Here is a 10,796-nt window from a genome sequence, read left to right on the forward strand (position 1 = left end):
GGCAGAAATTTAATGTCAACACAAGCATGGAAAACTTAAATAAAGACGCTAATTTGGGTTTTTATTGCAAAAGCTTTTTCGGACAATGATATTAGGCGTTTGAATTTTTACACACTGAATTCTAAAGCAGTATTTTAACAAAATCAATTTTTAAAACATACATTTTGCTCACAAATTTTATTCAGTGAAATTGTCAGCATAATTTGATGTAAACAAATTTCAGTCCAAAAAAAGCTTTTGTATTAAAGTCCCAAATTAACCGCTGCAGAAGTGAGTCGAGATTTCAAGCAACAAACGTTTCCTTTTTACACTAATTTTGAAAAACACAAACTTTGCTCACAAATTCTATTCCATGATATTTTGTCCACATAAGTTGTTGTAAAAAAATTCAGTTCACAAAATTCAAACAAAAAAATCACTTACATGAATTCAGTATTCAGAAAAAGCTTTCGGAATAAAAACACAAATTAATCTCCATACTCAATGTAAAAATTTAGTATGTAATGTAAAATTACACTGAACAGTTAACAATAACCTCTTAAAAATAAGGAATGCTTAATAAAGTTTTTGAAAATAGTGCAAAGTGTGAAAATAAAAGCCAACTGAAAGGGTTTACAGAGTGTTGGACGTCAAGTATTAATTTTGATGCTGTGCAACAATTTCTTTGAGAATTTTAGAGATAAAGGAGAGGTGTGACACTAGCCGGTAGTTAAGTGGGAGGTAAATAGAGGTTAAAAGCCTACTGAAATGAATTTTTTTAATTTAAACGGGAATAGCAGATCCATTCTATGTGTCATACTTGATCATTTCGCGATATTGCCATATTTTTGCTGAAAGGATTTAGTAGAGAAAATCGACGATAAAGTTCGCAACTTTTGCTCGCTGATTAAAAAAAGCCTTGCCTGTACCGGAAGTAGCGTGACGTCACAGGAGCTAGTATTCCTCACAATTCCCCATTGTTTACAATGGAGCGAGAGATTCGGACCGAGAAAGTGACGATTACCCCATTAATTTGAGCGAGGATGAAAGATTCGTAGATGAGGAACGTTACAGTGAAGGACTTGAGAGGCAGTGATGGACGTATCTTTTTTCGCTCTGACCGTAACTTAGGTACAAGCTGGCTCATTGGATTCCACACTCTCCTTTTTCTATTGTGGATCACGGATTTGTATTTTAAACCACCTCGGATACTATATCCTCTTGAAAATGAGAGTCGAGCACGCGAAATGGACATTTAAAGTGACTTTTATCTCCACGACAATACATCGGTGACACACTTAGCTACTGAGCTAACGTGATAGCATCGTTCTCAAATGCAGATAGAAACAAAAGAAATAAACCCCTGACTGGAAGGATAGACAGAAGATCAACAATACTATTAAACCATGTACATGTAACTACGCGGTTAAAAATTCTCAGCCTGGTAAGGCTTAACAATGCTATTGCTAACGACGCTAAGGCTAATTTAGCAACTTAGCAACCGGACCTCACAGAACTATGATAAAAACATTAGCGCTCCACCTACGCCAGCCAGCCCTCATCTTCCCATCAACAGCCGTGCTCACCTGCATTCCAGCGATCGACGGCGCGACGAAGGACTTCATCCGTGGGTTTGGCGGCAAGCATCGGCTAGGCGTAGTAAGTAGTCCTTGTTGTGTTGCTGTAAGTATTGTACTTAGCTGCTAATACACCGATCGATCCCACCTACAACGTTCTTCTTTGCAGCCTCCATTGTTCATTAAACAAATTGCAAAAGATTCACCAACACAGATGTCCAGAATACTGAGGAATTTTGTCTAAGAAAACAAGAGGTTTTTATATCGGGTCAGATGGGGTACAACCACTTCTGTGGATTTCGTGACGTCACGCGCATAAATCATATCCAAAGGAGTTTTTCAACCGGAAGTGTGGTGGGATTTTTAAAATTGCACTTTATAAGTTAACCCGGCCGTAATGGCATGTGTTGCAATGTTAAGATTTCATCATTGATATATAAACTATCAGACTGCATGGTCGCTAGTAGTGGCTTTCAGTAGGCCTTTAAGCACAGGGTGAATAAATGAATAAATGTAAACAGAGAAACCTGATAACTATTTCCTACATGTTTAGTGGCAGGAAGTTACAGCTGTGCTCTGAAAGGGTGAGCGCGGCTAAGGTGGCGTGGTATTAGCGGTCTTGGCGGGGACGAGCGCCTTGCATCATTTACACACCACACTGGTCTGACTACGGTCCTCTTTTAACCACAATTTCTTCATTTTGACTTTCTCTTCTCGCTCCATGCAAAGAATCAATCGCCAGTAAACCAAACTTTTACACGAGTGGCTGTTAGCGTGTCACTCCCACTCACTTCCTGCGTTGCTCCGTTACCAGAGAGCGAGTGCCTTTGTTCGTGCAACCAACCTTGCTTCCATACCTCTGCCTTCTTATAATTGTATATGATCGAACGTTCTATCAAACGTAGTTTTTAATTGCTATGGATTACGTGTCTTTAGCGATATATGACATCGACTTATCGCCCCGTCCTAGTATCAAGTGTGGATACTTCTGACAAGCCGAGCTCACACACTGGATCAGACAAAGTGAGAAACAAACCTTCACACTGGTTTCTGGGAAGAATCTTCCAGCGGGTCTTGATGACGGTCTCCAGAATCTGCAGCGCATAATACTGAAGAAGAAGAAGAATAAGCACAGGTGTTTTCACGACTTCGGCTTCTGAAGCAACGCTACCTTGGTTTTCATGTTCTGGGAAAACTCCAGGATGGTGTCCACTCTGGTCCACGCGTCCGGGTGGTCCTTCAGGTTGGTGAGCACTTCCTGGGCCACCCGTTGCTGCATGTGATAAAATGGCAACAAAGGTAATCAAAAAGGTTAACCAACGAACAAGATTTCTCTACAGAATTTCCTCTCTGGTCAACAAAAGCACCTTGAGGATTCTGGCGGGAACTCTCGTTCAACCCTTTTTCGATTACGCATGCACTTCCTGGTACCCTAGCACCTCCAAAACCCTCAAATCTAAACTCCAAACATCTCAGAACAAGCTAGTCAGGTTACTTCTAGACCTCCACCCCAGATCCCACCTCACTCCTACCCACTTCTCTAAAGTGGGCTGGCTCAAGGTGGAGGACAGAGTTAAACAACTTGCACTGAGCCTAGTCTATAAAATCCGCTACACCTCCCTGATACCGAAGTACATGTCAAACTACTTCCTTAACGTAAATGACCGCCATAACCACAACACCAGGGGGAGCTCCACTAACAACGTTAAACCCAGATTACGAACTAACAAAGGTCTTAACTCATTCTTTTTCTATGCCACATCAATGTGGAATGCGCTCCCAACAGGTATAAAAGAAAGGGCATCTCTATCCTCCTTCAAAACCGCAATAAAAGTTCACCTCCAGGCAGCTACAACCCTAAACTAACACCCTCCCCGGATTGCTAATAATCAAATGTAAACAATCAAATGCAGATACTTTTTCTTTTTCTTATGCCTTCTGAGATCTCTCTCTCTCTCTCTATGTCCACTACTTGATGTCCATATCCCCCCCCTCCACACCCCTGATTGTAAATAATGTAAATAATTCAATGTGATTATCTTGTGTGATGACTGTATTATGATGATAGTATATGTGATAGTATATATCTGTATCATGAATCAATTTAAGTGGACCCCGACTTAAACAAGTTGAAAAACTTATTCGGGTGTTACCATTTAGTGGTCAATTGTACGGAATATGTACTTCACTGTGCAACCTACTAATAAAAGTCTCAATCAATCAATGGGTGTTGTTGACACGGGCGGCGTATTAACGGACTGTGCGACACCCGCTTACAGACGGCGTCAGCTCACCTGAGAACCGATGTCGTGGTACATGGAGTTGACCACGTTGTCCAGCAGGTTGATGTCCAGCTTCTGGCTGAAGTCCAGCAGCTGTCTGGCTGGGTGGTCGGCCAACATGGTCATTTCTGCTGGCATAGAGAGTCTGAAAGGAAGGTCAAATGTCAACTTGGGGCTTCATGACCTGAATTATTCTCCGACAATCAAAGTAATACTAAGAGTCGCAGCTAAGAAGAAAACGTAATCATGTCAGAGGTATTTATTAACAAGTGATTCTTTCATAAGACAATAAATCAATGTATAAACAAGCTGCATGCTTCGAACAGTGTTTTTCAACCAAATACAGTCTGGTGTGCCGTAGGAGATTATGTCATTTCACCTAATTGGGTTAAAAATATTTTTTGCAAACGAGTAATTATAATCTGCAAATGTGCCCTTGTTGAGTGTCGGTGCTGTCTAAAGCTCGGCAGAGTAACCATGTAATACTCTTCCATTTAAGTAGGTAGCTATCTGCTTTGTAGATTTTTGTCGTGATCACAAAATGCAGACGACGGCGGGAGGCAGTATGCAGGTAAAAAGGTATCCAACGCTTAAACCAAAAATAAACAAAAAGCAACCGATAAGAAAAGCCATTGAAGCTTAGGGATGGTTACGCACAATGAAACTAAAACTGAACTGGCTGCAAAGTAGGGCTGCAACTAACGATTAATTTGATAATCGATTAATCTGTCGATTATTACTCCGATTAATAATCGGATAAAAGAGACAAACTACATTTCTATCCTTTCCAGTATTTTATTGGGAAAAAAACAGCATACTGGCACCATACTTATTTTGATTATTGTTTCTCAGCTGTTTGTACATGTTGCAGTTTATAAATAAAGGTTTATTTAAAAAAAAAAAAAATTTAAAAAGCCTCTGTGCATGCGCATAGCATAGATCCAACGAATCGATGACTAAATTAATCGGCAACTATTTTTATAATCGATTTTAATCGATTAGTTGTTGCAGCCCTACTGCAAAGTAAACAAAAGCAGAATGCTGGACGACAGCAAAGACTTACTGTGGAGCAAAGACAGCGTCCACAAAGTACATCTGTACATGACATGAGAATCAACAATGTCCCCGCGAAAAAGGATAGCGTCCGCACAACTTAAATAGTCTTGATTGCGAAAACAAAGCAGGTGTGGGGAATATCGTTCAAGGAAGACATGAAACTGCCGACAAAACAGGAAAAGCCACCAAAATAGGAGCGCAAGACAAGAACTAAAACACTACAAAATAAGTCAGGGCGTGATGTGACAGGTGGTGACAGTAAACCTACTTTGAGACAAGAGCTATAGTGATGCATGCTTGGTTATGCTTTAAAGTCATATCCAACAATTGTGACGACTTTTTACTGTCAACGGAGTTTCGTTTTTAATACATTTCTGCTGGTGGTGTGCCTCCGCATTTTTTCAATGAAGAAAAAATGTGCCTGGGCTCAGAAAAGGTTGAGAAACACTGGACTAACTCAGTGTTTTTCATCCTTTTTTGAGCCAAGCCACATTTTTTGCGTTTAAAAAATGCAGAGGCACACCACCAGCAGAAATGTAGTAAAACGAAACTCAGTTGACAGTAAAAAGTCGTTGTCGCAATTGTTGGATATGACTTTAAAGCATAAACAAGCATGCATCACTATAGCTCTTGTCTCAAAGTAGGTGTACTGTCACCACCTGTCACATCACACCCTGACTTATTTGGAGTTTTTTGCTGTTTTCCTGTGTGTAGTGTTTTACTTCTTGTCTTGCGCTCTTATTTTGGTGGCTTTTTCTCTTTTTTTGGTATTTTCCTGTAGCAGTTTCATGTCTTCCTTTGAGCGATATTTCCCACATCTACTTTGTTTTAGCAATCAGGAATATTTCAGTTGTTTTTAATCCTTCTTTGTGGGGACATTGTCGATTGTCATGTCATGTTCGGATGTACATCGTCTTTGCTCCACAGTAAGTCTTTGCTGTCGTCCAGCATTCTGTTTTTGTTTACTTTGTAGCCAGTTCAGTTTTAGTTTTGCTCTACATAGCCTTCCCTAAGCTTTAATGCCTTTTCTTAGGGGCACTCACCTTTTGTTTATTTTTTGTTTAAGCATTAGACACCTTTTTACCTGCACTATGCCTCCCGCTGTTACCGACATCTACATAGCAATTAGCTACCGGCCGCCACCTACTGATATGGAAGAGTATTACACGGTTACTCTGCCGAGCTCTCGACAGCACCGACACTCAACAACAACACATCATTTTCAGACTGTAATTACTGCTTTGCAAAAGATATTTTTAACCCAAATAGGTGAAATTAGATCATCTCCCACGGCACACCAGACTGAAAAACACTGGACTAACTAACACAGTATAAACCGTCACAGCGCCGCTCCGTGGACAAACACGTCCACTACAACAGGACGAGCTCGGGCCGGAGTCGTCCCGTTGACAGCAATTATAACAAGTTCTACCAAATCGTTTCCACCGCATGTTGCGGTCCGGTGTCGTTCCGGATTAGTCGTGCAAACGTTTAGCCGGCATCGTGTTAGCTTGTGCACTCCGACGCTAACATGTAGCTTAGACCAGTGTTTTTCAACCTTTTTTGAGCCAAGGCCCTTATTTTTTTTTAAAATCCGGAAGCACACCACCAGCAGAAAACATTAAAAAAGGAAACTCAGCAGTCGATATTGACAGTAAAAAGTCGTTCTCGCAATTGTTGGGTATGACTTTAAAGCATAACCAAGCATGCATCACTATAGCTCTTGTCTCAAAGTAGGTGTACTGTCACCACCTGTCACATCACACCCTGACTTATTTGGACTTTTGTGCTGTTTTCCTGTGTGTAGTGTTTTAGTTCTTGTCTTGCGCTCCTATTTTGGTGGCTTTTTCTCTTTTTTTGGTATTTTCCTGTAGCAGTTTCATGTCTTCCTTTGAGCGGTATTTCCCGCATCTACTTTGTTTTAGCAATCAGGAATATTCCAGTTGTTTTTAATCCTTCTTTGTGGGGACATTGTCGATTGTCATGTCATGTTCGGATGTACATCGTCTTTGCTCCACAGTAAGTCTTTGCTGTCGTCCAGCATTCTGTTTTTGTTTACTTTGTAGCCAGTTCAGTTTTAGTTTTGCTCTGCATAGCCTTCCCTAAGCTTTAATGCCTTTTCTTAGGGGCACTCACCTTTTGTTTATTTTTGGTTTAAGCATTAGACACCTTTTTTTTTACCTGCACACTGCCTCCTGCTGTTTCCGACATCTACAAAGCTATTAGCTACCGGCCGCCACCTACTGATATGGAAGAGTATTACACGGTTACTCTGCCGAGCTCTAGACAGCACCGACACTCAACAACAACACATCATTTTCAGACTGTAAATACTGGTTTGCAAAAGATATTTTTAACCCAAAAAGGTGAAATTAGATCATCTCCCACGGCACACCAGACTAAAAAACACTGGACTAACTAACACGCTGCAAACCGTCACAGCGCCGCTCCGTGGACAAACACGTCCACTACAACAGGACGAGCTCGGGCCGGAGTCGTCCCGTTGACAGCAATTATAACAAGTTCTACCAAATCGTTTCCACCGCAGGTTGCGGTTGTCATTCCGGATTAGTCGTGCGAACGCTTAGCCGGCATCGTGATAGCTTGTGCACTCCGACGCTAACATGTAGCTTAGACCAGTGTTTTTCAACCTTTTTTGAGCCAAGGCACTTTTTTTTTTTTTAAATCCTGAGGCACACCACCAGCAGAAAACATTAAAAAAGGAAACTCAGCAGTCGATATTGACAGTAAAAAGTCGTTGTCGCAATTGTTGGATATGACTTTAAAGCATAACCAAGCATGCATCACTATAGCTCTTGTCTCAAAGTAGGTGTACTGTCACCACCTGTCAAATCACGCCCTGACTTATTTGGACTTTTTTGCTGTTTTCCTGTGTGTAGTGTTTTACTTCTTGTCTTGCTCTCTTATTTTGGTGGCTTTTTCTCTTTTTTTGGTATTTTCCTGTAGCAGTTTCATGTCTTCCTTTGAGCGGTATTTCCCGCATCTACTTTTTTTTAGCAATCAAGAATATTTCAGTTGTTTTTAATCCTTCTTTGTGGGGACATTGTCGATTGTCATGTCATGTTCGGATGTACATCGTCTTTGCTCCACAGTAAGTCTTTGCTGTCGTCCAGCATTCTGTTTTTTGTTTACTTTGTAGCCAGTTCAGTTTTAGTTTTGCTCTACATAGCCTTCCCTAAGCTTTAATGCCTTTTCTTAGGGGCACTCACCTTTTGTTTATTTTTGGTTTAAGCATTAGACACCTTTTTACCTGCACTATGCCTCCCGCTGTTTCCGACATCTACAAAGCAATTAGCTACCGGCTGCCACCTACTGATATGGAAGAGTATTACACGGTTACTCTGCCGAGCTCTAGACAGCAGCGACACTCAACAACAACACATCATTTTCAGACTGTAATTACTGGTTAGCAAAATATATTTTTAACCCAAATAGGTGAAATTAGATCATCTGAAAAACACTGGACTATCTAACACGTTACAAACCGTCACAGCGCCGCTCCGTGGACAAACACGTCCACTACAAGAGGACGAACTCGGGCCGGAGTCGTCCCGTTGACAGCAATTATAACAACTTCTACCAAATCGTTTCCACCGCAGGTTGCGGTCCGGTGTCACTCCGGATTAGTCGTGCGTCGTGTTAGCTTGAGCACTCCGACGCTAACGTGTATCTTAGATGCTAACGTCTACGCCCACGTTGGGCAAAGTCGCCCCGGGTCCAGCTTTCAACTCACCTGGTTTTGTCCTCCGTCCTCTCGGGTCAAAAGCAGCAGTTTAGACGGACTCGGCAAAAGTGCGCTGGGCAACAAAATGCACGTTTAGCCACGGATAGCCAGGAGCTAACGCTAGCTCGACAGTTACCAATATCTTATATGTGTAAAAAAAAAAAAAACGACCTTACGTCGGGTATGGGTCGATTGTCGCCGTGGTATTAAACGTGCGTCCACGTCAGAAATGTATGTTTCTTTGATTAGCGGTAATGGCAGCCATGCTAACGACTAGCATGCTAATGGAAAAAAAGTCAGTGCTTTTCGGCGCTAGTTGCTAAGTTGTCACTATGCCGGGTCATAGTAACCAAAGTCGGCTTTTATTTCAGCGCGGCGCACACTTAGAAGCGAGGAGATGTAAAAAAAAGCGTGCGAGTGTTGCTCGTCCTCTAAGCCTCATGCTTCCATCCACGGACCGGCTCAAACCGGTTAAGACCGGGATATTCATTCTCTGTGCCTCGGCCCGCCGAGCGCCGCGTAAAATTTGGACTGTGCGCCCGCCCTTGCGCGCTCTGATTGGCGGGGAGGAGGATGACGTCACGGTATGTCACAGGAGGGGTGGGGCTGTCCGTCTGACCACGCCCCCTTTGCCGCCTCAGACAGAACTGCCAGGCATGACAATTATAATCACTTTAAATTGTTTTATTGATCCACAAACATGAATACTATATGAATTATAACTTTAAATGTCATTTATCAGCTTTCATGAACATAATTAATATACAAGTTATTTTAACTTGAAATTATTTTATTGATCAACACTGACACAAACATTTCTAATATATATATAATAATTTATATAATAATAATATGTATAATAAATATATATATATACAATATATAACATACAATTATTTTTAACTGTCACAAACATTACTAATATACCAGTTATAACTTTAAATTATTTTTATTAACTGTCACAAAAATTACTAATATACAAGTTATAAGTTTAAATTATTTTATTAACTGTCACAAACATTACACATTGTAACTTTAAATTATTTCATTAACTGACACAAACATTTCTAATATACAAGTTATAACTTTAAATTGTTTTTATTAACTGACACAAACATTACTAATATACAAGTTAAAATTATTTTATTAACCGTCACAAACATTACACATTGTAACTTTAAATTATTTCATTAACTGACACAAACATTATTAATATACAAGTTATAACTTTAAATTATTTTTATTAACTGACACAAACATTACTAATATACAAGTTATAAGTTAAAATTATTTTATTAACTGTAACAAACGCTACACGTTATAACTTTAAATTATTTCATTAACTGACACAAACATTACTAATATACAATATTTTATAACTTGAAATTATTTCATTGATCAACAACTGACAGAAACATGACTAATATACAAGTTAACTTGTATATTAGTCATGTTTGTGACAGTTAATACAGTAATTTCAAGTTATAACTTTAAATTACTTTATTAACTGACACAAACATGACTAAAATACGAGTCAAAACTGAATTATTTTATTAACTGACACAAACATGACTAAAATACGAGTTATTAGAACTTGTATATTTGTGACGGTTAGTACAATAATTTCAAGTTATTATAACTGAATTATTACCCATAACTGTCACAAACATGACTAATATATAAGTTATAACTTTAAATTACTTTATTAACTGCCACAAACATGACTTAAATACAAGTCATAACTGAGTTATTGTATTAACTGACACAAACATGACTAATATACAAGTTATTATAACTTGTCATAGGTACTGTTATTATAGTTATTATAACTTGTATATTTGTCATGTTTGTGACAGTTAATACAATCATTTCAAGTTATTATAACTGAATTATTTTACTAACTGTCACAAACCTGACTAATATATGTTATAATTTTAAATTACTTTAATTGACACAAACATGACTATTATATAAGTTATGACTTTAAATTACTTAATTAACTGACACAAACATGACTAATATATAAGTTATTACTACTTTAAATGATTTTATTGATCAACAACTGTCCCAAACATTACTAATATATAAGTTATTATAACTTAAAATGCTTTTATTGATCAACTGACACAAACATTACTAATATACAAGTTATTATAA

At 39.1% G+C, this 10,796-nt stretch overlaps 1 protein-coding gene across 2 annotated transcripts in view; it reads right to left on the minus strand.

Moving 5' to 3' along the window:
* The window catches only part of xpo1a (exportin 1 (CRM1 homolog, yeast) a), a 40,025-nt gene extending 30,875 nt beyond the window's left edge, over positions 1 to 9,150 (minus strand). Inside the window, exons 1-5 of one of the 2 annotated variants that reach the window (XM_062026327.1) lie at positions 8,816 to 9,150; positions 8,649 to 8,712; positions 3,851 to 3,983; positions 2,728 to 2,829; positions 2,593 to 2,665 (exon numbers count right to left, since the gene is read on the minus strand). In XM_062026327.1, the coding sequence (XP_061882311.1) occupies positions 2,593 to 2,665; positions 2,728 to 2,829; positions 3,851 to 3,976 (301 nt within the window). In that variant the 5' untranslated portion in view covers positions 3,977 to 3,983; positions 8,649 to 8,712; positions 8,816 to 9,150. Of the gene's footprint in view, positions 1 to 2,592; positions 2,666 to 2,727; positions 2,830 to 3,850; positions 3,984 to 8,648 lie in introns of both variants that reach the window. The other variant, XM_062026325.1, reaches the window with a different exon arrangement.
* Between the last annotated feature and the right edge of the window lie 1,646 nt (positions 9,151 to 10,796).

Source organism: Entelurus aequoreus, linkage group LG18, assembly GCF_033978785.1.
Source record: "Entelurus aequoreus isolate RoL-2023_Sb linkage group LG18, RoL_Eaeq_v1.1, whole genome shotgun sequence".
Classification (NCBI taxonomy): domain Eukaryota; kingdom Metazoa; phylum Chordata; class Actinopteri; order Syngnathiformes; family Syngnathidae; genus Entelurus; species Entelurus aequoreus.